General features: G+C 39.6%; 1 protein-coding gene across 1 annotated transcript in view; it reads right to left on the bottom strand.

Annotated features, from left to right (window-relative positions):
- Positions 1–4,626: 4,626 nt before the first annotated feature.
- The window catches only part of LOC145355444 (mitogen-activated protein kinase 4-like), a 116,819-nt gene continuing 106,434 nt past the window's right edge, over positions 4,627–15,011 (bottom strand). Inside the window, exon 6 of the mRNA XM_080207598.1 lies at positions 4,627–13,209. Within this exon, the coding sequence (XP_080063724.1) occupies positions 12,528–13,209 (682 nt within the window). The 3' untranslated portion in view covers positions 4,627–12,527. The remainder of the gene's footprint in view (positions 13,210–15,011) is intronic.

Here is a 15,011-nt window from a genome sequence, read left to right as displayed (position 1 = left end):
CTGGATTCTGTGAGATTTAACCTTATGAATGGGCTCCTTCTGTACTGTGGGGATTTAATGATCCTTTCTCACTATTGTGTTAATAGTTAAAGGGACAAAACATTGTTTGAGATCCAACCATCTATGGTGATGTCATCAGCAAACTTGAAAATTGAGTTGGAGGGGAATTTGGCTGCACAGTCATTTGTGTATAAGGAGTATAGTAAGGGGCTGAGAAGACAGCCTTGTGAGACACTGGTGTTGAGGATGATCATGGAGGAGGTGTTTTTGCCCATCCATACTGATTGCAGTCTGTGGGTTCGGAAGTTCAGGATCCAGTTGCAGCGGGAGGAACCAACCCCCAGGCCACGGAGTTTGGAGATGAGATTTGTCTGAATAATGGTTTTGAAAGCTGAGCTGTGTTCAATAAATAGGAGTCTGACATAGGTGCCTTTGTTCTCTAGGTGTTCCAGGGTTGAGTGTAGGGCCAGGAAGATGGTGTCCACTGTGGAGGCAATGGCCTCGTGGTATTACTGCTGGACTATTAATCCAGAAACTCAGCTAACCACCTCACCTTCTCCCTCCCCATTGCCTACAGAAGGTAAAAAGAACATTGTGAAACTTGGCAAGTTATTGGTCCAGATTGCTCTTAGAAACCTTAAAACGGACTCCAGTTTGGAACAGTATCTGTCATTTTCCAACTTTAATTTCTTTTCCCCTTTCTGGTCTGCCTTCTCCCTCCAGACTCTGCACATACTTCCTTTTCAGTTAACAATTCAATTTTTCTTTTGATTTATTATTGTCACATGTATTGGGATACAGTGTAAAGTGTTGTCTCCTGTGTGCTATAGAGACAAAACATTCCATTTGTAGAGTCCATAAGGAAGAAGGAAAGCAGAGGATGCAGAATAAAGTGTTGCAGTTACTGATAGGATGTGGAGTAACGTCATCTTGAATGAAAGCAAAATGCTGGAGATCTGAAATTAAATCAGCAAGTGCTGGAAAATCTCAGCAGGTCTGGCAGTGTCTGTAGAAGACAAGCAGTTAACGTTTTGAGTCCTTCGGCACTGAAGAGAGGCAGAAATGTGAATGCCTCCATGGAACCTGTCTCCACTAGGCAGCACATTCCAGAGTTCTCTGATTTCTCCTCATGTCTCTGTTCTTATTTTGCCAGTTACCTTGAATCTGTGCTCTCTCCTTCTCAATTCTTCTCTCCATTCTTATTTTGCCAATTACCTTGAATCTATGCTTTCTCCTTCTCAATCCTTATCAGTTTTTCCCTATGCACTCCTTCTAGACCCCTCTCATGAATATCTCTGTCAAATCTCATCCCAACTTTCTCTTTTCCAGGGAAGAATTCCAACTTATCCAATCTATTTATTTAACTGAAACTTCTCACCTCTGGAACCATTACGTGAATCTTTTCTGCATTTCTCTAATTCCTTCTGTGTGCCACATTTTAGGAAAATAATGTGTCCAGTTTATTTTGGAACAAGCTGGCACTTCCAACTCATTACTTCTGGAGGTCACAGTTTGCAAATCAATGCAACAATATTGTTTGCAACAGGAAAAAAAGCACTAACATAAACATTTAACTTTTGGAAGATATAGAACTATTTTAAAGTACTAAACATTCACTCTAATTACTATCTGAAATTGAAGCCAGAGATGGTGGATGAGAGATTAATCATGGTTCTTTTATTAAGATTACATTTTGTACTAATTAAAATCCTGTTTCATTTCCAAAAAAACAAGTTTCAGTTTGCATGAAAAATTCCATTATTTATGAATGGTCATTTTAAGGTAAAGGGGTAGGTGATCTTGAATATGTTATAAATGCAAATTCCAAGGTGATTTAGGCTTCTGCATTTTGATGGATCTTCCTTTTTTAAATGTGGCTGGGTTCTCGAGAAGTAAATTTGTTTCTCCCTTTATGTTGTTAGGTACAAGTGTAGTTCTTGGAAATCACTATTCGACTTAAAGGTGTAAGAAGTGGAGGAATAAAGCCATAGGAATAGCTACAAAGGGGAATGTTAGGGTTGGGAACAGACTCCAAGGATTGAAGATAGACCCTTTCCTAAAATGTACACAAACTAAAGGAACAACCAGAAGAGTCCTGGACAACAACTGGTAAGCCCCTTGCCTTTGGTATATTGCATTTCTTGATAGAATACAGATTAATCAAACCTGTTCTTGTCAATGATCACATATGTGTAAACTGCAAACAATTTATGATGCATTTCATCTTTGCTGTGGGATTGTCACATAAATATACTATAAATTAGCTGACAGGTGGAGGGACAAGTAGTAGTGAGGAAGCAGGGGGGCTGCAGAAGGACTTGGACAGGCTAGGAGAGTGAGCAAAGAAGTGGTAGATGGAATACAATGTGGAAAAGTGTGAGGTTATGCACTTTGGAAGGAGGAATGGAGGATTAGACTATTTTCTAAATGGGAAAATGCTTAGGAATCAGAAGCATAAGGAGACTTGGGAGTCCTTGTTCAAGATTTTCTTAAGGTTAACATGTAAGTTTCGTCAGCAGTTAGGAAGGCAAATGCAATGTTAGCATTCATGTCGAGAGGGCTAGCATACAAGAGCAGGGATGTACTTCTGAGGCTGTATAAGGCTCTGGTCAGACTCCATTTGGAGTACTGTGAGCAGTTTTGAGCCCCGTATCTCCCTAGATGGGCTGGCCCTGGAAAGAGTTCAGAAGACGTTCACAAGAATGATCCCTGGAATGAAGAGCTTGTCATACGAGGAATGGTTGAGGGCTCTGGGTCTGTACTCGTTGGAGTTTAGAAGGATGAGGGGGGATCTTATTGAAAGTGACAGGATATTGTATGGCCTGGATAGAGTGGACGTGGAGAGGATGTTTCCACTATTAGGAAAATCCAGAACCGGAGGGCACAACTCAGACTAAAGGGACGATCCTTTAAAACAGAGCTGAGAAGGTATTTCTTCAGCCAGAGAGTGGTGAACTCTTTGCCACAAAAGGCTGTGGAGGAAAGGGCATTGAGTGTCTTTAAGGCAGAGATAGACAGATTCTTGATTAATAAGGTAATCAGAGGTTATGGGGAAAAGAGAGGAGAACGAGGGTGAGAAAAATATCAGCCATGATTGAATGGCGGAGCAGACAAATGGGCCAAGTGGCGTAACTCTGCTCCTATGTCTTATGGTCTTATGGACTGAAAAGACCATATGGACTTTTCCAGTGAATATACAATTGTAAACAGATGAATGACTTTTAAAAAGTGAATAACATCACCATTTATTTCTTGGATATAGACAAAGTTATTTCAAAATGGGATGCACATTTCTAGATTGGCTTTGAACATTTCATAAAGTAGAAAACAGAAATCATGTTTTGGCCAGAATATCGACACTTATGATTGTATTGCTGTTCTTATTTCATTTATTCCACGTACTTCTCATTACAATTTTTAATAGACCTAAATAGTTAGAATGAATGATTACAATATTTTTAATTATGTCCTGGTAGTAAAAGTGTTCATTAGTTTTTTGAATTTAATTGTCTGCAAAAAAATGTAACAGCACTTCAAAATAATTTTGATGTATGTATGAGATACTTGAAAAAGCATTGTATATAATTCTAAGGTTTATTTTCTATTTACTAATAGGAAGCATTGTTAATGTTTGATCAAAAACATTTTGTTCTGAAATTCCATTTTAGTTCACAACCACTTCTCAACCTTCATTATATCTAGTCATCATTTTGGCCAATGATGTCAATGGCTACAGACATCTCAATCACAAGTTGATTGGGCTCACAAGTTAAAAAAAAATTACAAAAAAATGAATATATTTACTTGGTAAGCTGAATTTCAGAGCAACAATAGCAATATAAAAACAAATCTGAATTATAATTTATTTAAAATTTGCAATAACAAATTTTCATTATAGTGTTTCTGCTCAGTTGTGCTTTAATTTTTCAGCACAATTAGCTTGAAATTGGCTAACCTGTGCAAAATATCAGAGTATTGCAAGTGCAACTTACATCCAAAAGAAATAAAGTTTCTGTGATCTTGTGCTTTGGTTTCAAAAAAATATGTTGGAAACCGGTTCCACCCACAAGCCATTAGCCTTCCAGTAACCATGTTACAATATAGGAAGGACGTGACCGCACTGGAAGGGGTGCAGAGAGATTTACCAGGGTGCTGCCTGGGATGAAGAGAGGTTGGGTAGGTTTGGGTTGTTTTCGTTGGAACAGAGAAGTATGAAGGGCGACCTGATTGAGGTGTTCAAGATTCTGAAGGGCATTGATAGGATGGATAGGGAGCAGCTGTTCTCCTTAGTTGAAGGCTCAGTTACGAGGAGACACAAGTTAAAAATGAGGAGTGGGAGGTTTAGAGGAGATTTGAGAAAAAGGTTTTTACTCAGAGGGTGGTGACAGTCTGGAATGCAAAGCCTGGGAGGGTAGTGGAGGCGGGACGCCTCACATCCTTTAAAAAGTATCTGATGAGCACTTGGCACACCATAACATTCAAGACTATAGGCCCAATGCTGGCAATTGGAATTAGGTGGGCAGGCCAGGGCATTTCATGCATTGGTGCAGACTCAATGGGCTGAAGGGCCTCTTCTGCACTGTAGTATTCTGTAATTCTCCCTAAAAATAGTACAGAATGCAATAGTATTGAAAAAATGATCTTTATTCATTTTTAGAGATATTTACAACCATAGTCCGTAATATCCCAATAAATCTAGGATAACTTAGGAACATGTATACTTTTAAAAAATAAACACCAAAGCTTTACTTCCATTTCACATATTTTGAATCACATTGATATATTCTATTTATAAAAATGTACATTGAAATTCTGTATTATGCAGGAGTTACAGTACTGTGCAAGACATTCATTTCTGTCACTATTTTCAAATATAAGTTTTATTAATACAGTGCATTATCAAGATTTTTGTTTTAAATTCCGAAGCAATTGTACCCTTTTTGCCGGCCTACATTCGTAATAAAATATAGCTAAAACTAGAGGCCACTTTTAGGTAGATCTCCTGAGCTGGAAACCACTTTCTAACGTAGGTCAAATTTAGTTTTAAAAAGGCCACCATCTTCATGAAAAGAGACAAACTTCTTTTTCATTTGCTTGCAAAACAGAATTATGACATGGTGATACCAATTACGCTGAGATTTATTGTGTCATCTTCTTCCCACAAAAAAAAAGTGCTGCACAACTTTTCGGGCTCTTCTGCCCATAATAACAATGCCCCTTTTAAACCATAAAGGAGAAGAAGATACTCATCAAGAGGCCTAACACTATAACAGTAAGGCACAACTTTGGTCAGAAATTCCTACTTTCCAAATATGGATTGTGAATTCATCAGGTATGCAATATACTTTGTCGGGTTGCAGGAGATCTCAGAAGTTCCTCTATCACCTGCCCCAGCTCCCAATGTTGCAGGCAAGCTTGTAACGTAGTTAGAGACTTGACTGCAAGATCTGCAGCCAGCAAAGGTGATCTAGAATCCTTGCCGATAAAAAAAGACTTGTAAGGTAAATTAGTTTAAATTATCAAAAAAAGCTATTAGGGCTATGTACTGATTCAAGTGTACACACAGTCTGCATTCAAGCCAAAAAATGCACAAAGGCTTTAGATATGCCAAGACGCCAACAGTGCAAGCTTAAATAATCAGTTCCATGATTTATATTCACTATATAGCTGCATGACATTAATATCTTATATCTAAAATAAGTTCATTATTCTCTTGGGGAGTGTTTTGAGCTTTGCACTTATTGCTCATTCATTTCCCTTGAATGTGAATTGCGCCACCAACAATGGTGATAGCTCATGAAATATTCCTTAAGTTTCCTAAAAATGATCTAACAGACAATATAGTATAATGATGCAAAGCCAGTTCACCCTGACACCCCAAAGCCTGTCAATACAGGAATTTTAGCCCCATAAATATATCTTGATTTATTTTCTTTCTTTTTTTATTAACTCACAGGTGATTCAGGACACAAATCCAAAGACAGCCTCATCCACCTGGCGTCTTGCACCTAATGTGAAAGTAGACGCTGACATCAGCAAGCTATTAAAACCATGGGATCTAGCACTTTCAATGCAAATTCTGTTTTCATTTGACTACTGCACATACACTTCACCTGGGGTTGAGATAAGGTCACTGAGGCAAGGTTCCCAGCCTAGTTCATTTCACCACCTCCCAAATCTGGAGACACTGAGGCCAATTATGTGTACTTACAGATGCATGTTTGAGATTTGCTAACTCAGCACATATAACTTCTGTAATGCGTCATACATTTATCCATAAAATTATCTACTTAGAATTTTAACTAGTTACAGAATGTAGCATGCTCATTAACTGTAACTCACTAATGACTTGAATACTCACAGATGACCAAATTAAGTCATCCCTTTAAACTGTATCCCACAGATCTTGTGTGTTCTCAATACATTACAAATAAAACAATGGATATTTAGTTCATACGCATAGACATTTTGCAACAAGATCTGGTACTAGTTCAAAGATGTGCAGGTTAGGTTGATTGGCTATGCTAAATTGTCCCTTAGTGTCCCAAGATACATAAGTTAGGGGAGTTAGCAGAGTAAATATGTGGGGTTACGGGGATAGGGCCTGGGTAAGATGCTCTGTTGGAAAGTTGGTGCAGACTCAATGGACCAAATGGCGTCCTTTTGCACTGTAGAGATTTTACATGAAAAGATTCATATATTTTATATGAAGAGATAACCACAGCATGATGGCATAGTAGTTAGCCTCACAGCGCCAGGGACCCGGGTTCAATTCCAGCCTCAGTCCACTGTATGTGTGGAGTTTGCACGTTCTCCCTGTGTTTGCATGGGTTTCCTCTGGGTACTCCAGTTTCCTCCCACAGTCCAAAGACGTGCAGATTAGTTTAATTGGCCATCTAAATTGCCCCTTTGTGTCAGGGTAAATATGTAAGATTATGGGAATAGAGCCTGGGAGGGATTGTTATTGGTGCAGACACGATGGGCTGAATGGCCTCTTTCTGCACTGTAGGGATTCTATGATTCTATATGCAAATTGGTTGTTTACCTGATTAATTGGGTGTGGGATTGGTGTTTACTCAAGTATTTAGATGAAGTCAAAAATCGACAAGGTGTTTCTGGTTCATCTAATAACCAAGGTTAAAGCAGTATTTTAAGTGGTCTTTTGTTTTTAAAACTTTCTACGACATTGCTCACAGTAAGTCTGATGTTAATGATGTTTAATGAGAAGAAAAGCAGAGTTTTATTATAATGCTGAAGTAAAGACCTTTAAGGTCACAACATAACTGTTAATTAAACAGCATCTAGTCAATTAGAGATTAATAATCGTGTACTGAGGGAACTGTATAGATATTTAAATTCTTTTAGTTTTTGGGCAATGTGTCAGTATTCAGTGGTTTTCCTTGATTTTTAAAGATTGTTTTATATCTGGAATACAGCAGACTATGACATGGATGAGATGGCTGCATTGATCGTCATTAGTCAAGTAACACGATTTTGAAAAATAATGACAGAGTGTTACACCATATATTCTGATTCTGATATGGAATGAAATCCTATTAATGCCAGAAAATGTAATTGTTACCATGTACATAATCTCTCATATCAATCTGATTCTAATTGCATAATAAGGGAACTTTTGGAGTGAGGCCAGTCAGACTGCAAGAATGTCTGGCTTTCTTTTCCTATTTTAGTTATTACATTTTTTAATGGGCTAGACACATTCTTAGTCCTCAATTAGGAATGTACTTTTTGTTCATGGGGGTGGCCTTTTGGTACAGTCCAAAGGATCAGCTTTCTCTTCTTTCCAAAATTTGCTAAAACCATTTCTTCCAACTGTCAGTGATAAAAGTTTGTTGCGCAAGAATGTTACTATAATGGAGTGTGACAGATAGTGTGTGACATGATAGAGCCATGACATGTTAATCAGAATTTTGATTATATTTAGTTATATTAGAATACCATTGGGTACATTATATATTAGAGTACTCTTAAGTATGCAGAAAGCTTTGTGTTGCCGGTGATGAAAGATTAATAGTTGTGGCATTTACCATTTTTCTGTTGCCTCTTTAAAGTTGGGGGTGAGCTACTGACTAATTTGCATCTGCTACCTGACTCAGAATTATATCAGAACAAATAGTTGTTTGGTAGTTCAGAATCTGAGTATTGCTGAAAAAGAGACACACTATCAAAGCTTCTTGCCTTGTACTCATCAGGATTGTCTGTAAAAGACCTTCAAACATAACAGGGAAACAACAATTTATACTAAATGAGGAGAGATTGCTGATTAGTTGGCAAGTGGATCCTGACTGGTGGAAGCGTCCAAGCTATCCTGATGAGTTGCTGTGACATGTCACTGAAGTTAGCTAACAGACAAGTATTCAATTTAATGGAATCCAATTTAATGGAATCGAACCTGTGCCAATTAAACTAAAAGACATCAATAAAATTCAATTGAGCTTCACTTTAAAAACAATCTTCCCCTAATGTCCTGTGTATTTTCTTTCAGTATGTACAAAAATGAGCAGATTCAGCATTGGCCTGACCACGTCTCATGGTTTACGTTGGACCGGAAGTTCATGTTGGATTGCCAAAGTCATGTTTATCTCAATTTGACCCTTTAAATAAGGAAAGTTTAATTTTAATTTTGTTTTGGAGGCACAACCATATTAAACCCAGACCATCCCCAGAATCCTACAGAAAAAAAATTCTTTTACGGTCAGTTTTTATTCTGAGTGATATTGTCAATTTGAATCCAATTATAAATGATTCCAAGACTGGGGGCTTCCACCCACTGATTTCTGACTTATTTGTCAACGATTCTTTAGTTAATCCAAAGAGGGAGAGGTGACTTTTATCTCAGGTATTCGATACAGACTCCAATCCTGAAATAACTAGGCATTACTCCTTTGCAGCATTCTGCCATTAAGTACCCAGCATCCAGTATGAGCAATTTACAGCAGTCACAGTTACAGGCTCACAATCAGGAATGGCAGCCAAGGACACTGCTAATTTTAGTACCCCCCACCCCCATTCTTTCCCTAACTGACACTGGCTAACTAACCAGAATTAAAACCTGTGACCTTCCTGGTCCATTTAGCTCAGTGGCACACCATACCCTGTGCTCTTTGATTTTGAACAATACGTTAACTTTTTCTATATCAATTTTTTCCAGGATTTCTTGAATGCTTGCTGAAACACAGCACGTTAAGCACCAGTCACCAGTTACTGTCCAGTCTCACCCGAATAACCATGATGGAGTCAAGAATTTTATTTTAAGCAATTCAATTTTTCAGCACTTACTGACAACATTCTTGAAGTTTGGATGGGATTCTCCGATCTCGTCCAAGGCCACCCCCCTGCCAGCAAGAAAGGAGACTTTGCCACTCAGCCAAATCTCTATTCATTGCAGCAGCTTCGTAGAATCCCAGACTTGGACAAAGTCAGAGGTTTTCGGCACTTATAATGTCACCTGAATCCCCTCAATATGATGCTTTCCTATGACACAACATCCACTATGATGCCTAATGAGCATTAGGGTATCTATTCTGTCTGCAATAATGTTACTTTTGTTCCTCATTTTTGGTAATCACCTAAGCTGGTATTAAAACAATATTATATAACTGGCAGTAAACATAACACTTCAGATCTAGTTCAAGAAACCTTGATGTGTTTTCAACAGTTTAGCAGATTTAGAATATTAAAAAAAATGATTAGTATCTTTTTTGTTTGCCATGGTCATTATGTAAATTCAGTGTGACCAATGTAAACTCCAGTGGTCTGGAATGCCATCATCCCACCAAATAGTGGTTTTGAATTATGGGAGACAGTGGCATAGTGGTAGTGTCACTGGACGAGTAATCCAGAGGTTCACCATGGCAGCTGGTGGAATTTAAATTGAATTAATAATCTGGAATTGAAAAGTAATGGTGTCAATGAAACAATTGTCAATAGTTGTTTAAAAAAAAATCCATTCTGGTTCGCAAATGACCTTTGGGGAAGGAAATCTGCCATCCTTATCTGGTCTGGCCTACATCTGATTCCAGACCCATTGCAATTAACTGCCCTCTGAAATGATGTTGCAAGCCATTCTGTTCAAGGTCATTTAGGGATGGGCAACAAATGCTGGCCTTTTCATGAAAGAATTTTTTAAAAATTAACTATTAAGTGGCCAGATAAGGGGTACATGTCTGCATTCTCATTTTGGACAATTGAGATGCATTACCATTGTCAGACTGCTGGTGCAACACATGCATTCCAGGACATTCTGCCAGTTGCCAATCTGGCCACCTGACAGAGCTGAGGGGGGTAGTTGTAGCCCTTAAAGAGTGACACTTGGAGCAACCAATGATCCATATTACACACGTGGAGCCCGGACCTCCTCTTGGCCCAGTAAAGTTAATTTTAGCATTTATTGAAAAGGGCCTCTTCTGCTACTCAATCAAAATTTCCAGAGAGAATGTCCACAGTGAATGCTGTGCCCACCATGCAGTCAAAATTGCCTCAAGGTCTTACGTTATGATGCATTTCTGCTGGGTGGAGGAAATAAAATTGAACCTAATGTTTGGAATTGACCCACTTGGCAGAATTGATAGGTGCTGAACTGAGGTGCTGTGAGAGGAATTGGAGGCCAGTCAGGAAAATGGCAAACATTCACTTCTGGGCAACTCCACGTACTGACTCAAAATAGCAATGGCAGAAGGCCAGAATGGGACAGTCACAGGGATAGGAAACCAAATAACTTTTTAAAAATAAAAATCTACACAGTGTATTACTGGTGAACTGAAGATATAACTTATGTCAAAATTTGTGGATATTATGAAATCTGAAAGCATTGTTAACCATGAGGAGGGTCATGTAGAACTTCAAAGGAAACAAGCCACCTGTTAACAGGTTAGTGGAAAGGGCAGACAAGTGGCAGATACAATTTAATGCACAAAAGTGTAAACTGATTTATTTTGGTCAAAAGAATGTAGAGAAACAGTACAAAATAAAGGAGTTGAAGTTGCAGAGAGATATTTGTGTCTATGTGCATAAATCATTGAAGGTGGCAGGATAGGTTGACAACGTGGTTAATAAAGCATATGGCACCCTGGGCTTTATCGACAGGAGCACAAAATAAAAAAAGCAAGGGAGTTGTATTAAACCTGAAGAAATGAATGGTTTGACTTCAACTGGAATACTGCATGTAGTTCTGGGTACCACACTTTAGGAAGGATGTAAAATCATTAGAGAGGGTACAGAATAGATTCACAAGAATGCTTGCTCTCAAGTTCACATTTCTTCCTTAGCCTGCTCCAATGATCCAGTGAAACCCAACACAAACTAGAGAACAGCACCTAATCTTCCATTTGAGCACATTACAACCTTCTGAACCAAACACTGAAGTTCAACAAAATCAGACAATGAATTCTGTCCTCCATTTTGAATTTTTCTTTCCCCAAGTGCCAGTATGTATCTTGTGTCCACGCTTTTGCTTTCAGAGCTGACTTTTATTCTGCTATTAAAACCTACTCTACACCAATTCTTTACCATTACCACTCCCTTGTTCTCTGACATCTTTGGCATTTAATTTCCCCCATCCTCTAACCTATGCCTGACACTTCTGCCATTTGCAACAGCATAAAAGCCATCATATTTCCATCTCTCTTCAGTTAAGAGACATATTGGACTTGAAACATTAACTCTATTTGACTCTCTGCAGATGCTGCCAGACTTACAGTTTTTATTTCACAAGCATTATTCTTGATGGGTAGACATTTACATAGAGAGATCAGAGAAGTTGGGGCTATTCCCCGCCCCCACCCCGGAAAAGGGAAGGTTGACAAGAGATTTATAAAGGTATTTGTGATCATGGGGAACCTGGACAGAGGAGATAAGGGGAAACTGTTCCTATCAGTAGAAGGATTGAGAATCAGAGGGCACAGATTTGAAGCAATTGGCAAAAGAAGCAATGGCAACTTGAGGATAAACATTTTCATGGACTGAGTGATTAGGATCCGGAATGCACTGTCTGAGAGTGGGAGGGAGGCAGGTATAATGGAGGCTTTCAAAACGGAATTGGATCATTTTCTGAAGAGGAAACCTTTGCAGGTGCATAGGGAAATAGCAGGGCAGTGGCACTAAGTGAATTGTTTCTACAGTGGGCTAGCCACAGACATGAGGCCAATTGGCCTCCTCCTGCTGTACCCATTCTGTGATTCTGTATATCTTTGTAGTCATTGGTCTTTTAGGCAGGAAAATTAAAACTTGTTACACATTGTGACAAATTCATTGAGAATACACAAAAAATGTAAGCTTTGATTTGTTGGTTATACCTTTATAGTCTTCAAAAGGTTGACAAGTCACCAGTGTTTACCATAGCTACCTCCCAAACTGATGAAGCACTGGGTCTGGGCTGTAACAGATGAACTAAACCTCCCCCAAGACTTAATTTTCTAGGTTAACAAACCCCACTTGTGTTGAATTGCTGAAACACCATCTTTACAAATTGAAACTCCTGTCCAGCTGTTCCAAGAATTGCCTATTTTCTACCACCTCTCCTTTTCTTTCACTTCTGTCTGAACAATTTCATTGGTATGTTCTGGCATGCAGGTGCCATTCAAATCATTCATTTTACTATCGGCCAGCTCTTCTTGCTTCCCGCAAAGCTTCAAGGCTCTAGATATGAAGACATCAAAATCAAATTGGGAGCCCCCTCCAGTTGACATTTCTGAAGATGCCAATGTACGAGGGGATGATGGCTGACTCCTTTCCTGAATATTTGGCAGAGAACTAGAGCAATCAATTTTAAAAGAGCTCCCATTCTTACAGTCCGAAACCTTCAAAAGGAGGTCAGATTTCCCTTCGTCCAGTGAGACGGCCACACAGGAGGCAGTCGCTGTTCTTTTCCTGTGAGATAAATCCAAAATGAGCTTAGGCTCTGAGTAATGATGGGGCTTGTTGTCCCTCCACAAAAGTCTATCCAGATAGGAGGGCGACCCAATTTTATAATCACAAGACCGTCCATAGTCCATTTCGCACATCCGATCCATGGAAGTGTGGGATTGCTCCAGGAGTCGCTCAGAGCTGCTCTGTGAATATTTCCGAGGGTCAACCTGCACATCTTCCGCAACCACTTTGGACGCCGCACGTGGATCGCGTTGTGCTTCATCCATTTCACCATATTTGTCTCGCAGCAGTTCCAAGTCGGAAGACAGGCTGTCGTGATACCTACAACAAAATTGATGATTGTAAAATTGTCAAAGATAAACAGCAAGTGGTAACATCCTGTTCACTGGTTGATTTAAATTGCAACACATTGCCAAGAGGAAATGCACATTCACTGCAGCTTTTGTTAAAGTTTATTTATTAGTGTCACAAAAAGACTTATATTAACACTGTAATAAAGTTACTGTGAATATCCCCTAGTTGCCACACTCCGGTGCTTATTCAGGTCCACTGAGGGAGAATCTAGCATGGCCAATGCACCTAACCTGCACATCTTTGGGCTGTAGGAGGAAACCGAAGCACCTTGGGGAAATCCACACAGACACGGGGAGCATGTGCAGACACCGCACAGACAGTGACCCAAACCAGGGTCCGAACCTGGGTCTCTGGCGCTGTGAGGCAGCAGTGCTAACCACTGTGCCACCATGCTGTCCATCTTTGGGAATTTTCATACTAAGAACATAAGAACATAAGAACATAAGAAATAGGAGCAGGAGTAGGCCATCTGGCCCTTCGAGCCTGCCCCGCCATTCAATAAGATCATGGCTGATCTGTCGTGGCTCAGTTCCACTTTCCCGCCCTCTCCCCATAACCCTTAATCCCCTCTCTTATCAAAAACCCATCAACCCGCTTCTTAAAAATATTTAGCGAGGCAGCCTCCACCACTTCAACGGGCAGAGAATTTTGTTTTTAAATAATTTTCAATTGGGTGTTCCCGAATCAGGGAAGATTCACAGTCATGAAGGGGGAGGCCGTCAAAGCCGATCTAAGAATGAGCGGCAGCAGCCCAGAGATCAACCTCAGCTTATTTATTTTTCTCTTTCAATAAGGAAGTGAGGAAAAAATACCGAGCAAACCCCCTGTATGGCAGAGATAAAAGAAAATCTCTAGTGTTAAGAATAGAACACATGTACCTAAATCTCACCACGCTTTGGCACTATGCACTAGTGGCCAACCTTCTGATATCCTGATTAAATAGCCATTCTTGTACAAGAACAGAGACTGTCGATTTGTTTGATTGTAGAGAATGTCACAGTCTGAGCCCAATTCTGTTCTCACCCATTGCCCAACAGTTATATTTTTCCTGATGGGGATCAATGCACTTCAATCAGGAGCAAATCTCATTTCTTTCTGCCTCCATATCCTATGGGTACCAACACCAGCATACCTTGCTGCTCTCTGCTAAGATTAATTAAACTGGCCTAGACTGTGTAATAAATGTGAGGCCTTACTGTTAATACGGCTCAGACACATACCAACGCCCCCATAAAATTTCAATTATCCAATGGTTCGAACCAAATTACCTAAATGAAGCAGCAGAGAAAGTTACTTTTACATGATTTCAGTTCAAATAAACATTTACAGAATCCGTCTTGGCCTCTTCTTGAGGGCATTAATTCACAGAAGCCAGTCTTGAACCAATTTCATTCACTTGACATGATATCAAGACACACTGGCTGAGCACACTGGCTACAGCAAAGGCTACGATTCTCGAAAACATCCTGGCTGCATATTGTGAGGAAGCCTTGTGTTCCAAGACTAGCTTCACCTCTAACTAAGCTGTCCCAGTACAGCAACAAAATCTGGTAAGTGGAAAGTTGCCCAGCTATGTCCAATCCATAAAAAGTAGGACAAATTTAATCTGGACAAATACAACAATTAGTCCGCTCTCAATTATTAGCCAAGTGACAGAAGATGTCATTGATAGTGTTATCAAGTGGCATTTACTCAGCAATAACCTGCTCACAGGTGCCAGTTTGGGTTTCCCCTGGACAACTCAGCTCCAAATCTCAATACAGTTTTAG

The sequence above is a fragment of the Carcharhinus amblyrhynchos genome, chromosome 1 (assembly GCF_965287045.1).
Source record: "Carcharhinus amblyrhynchos chromosome 1, sCarAmb.v2.hapA, whole genome shotgun sequence".
Lineage (NCBI taxonomy): Eukaryota > Metazoa > Chordata > Chondrichthyes > Carcharhiniformes > Carcharhinidae > Carcharhinus > Carcharhinus amblyrhynchos.
Note: the sequence above shows the minus strand (reverse complement) of the source record. Positions and strands in the feature narration are given on the sequence as shown.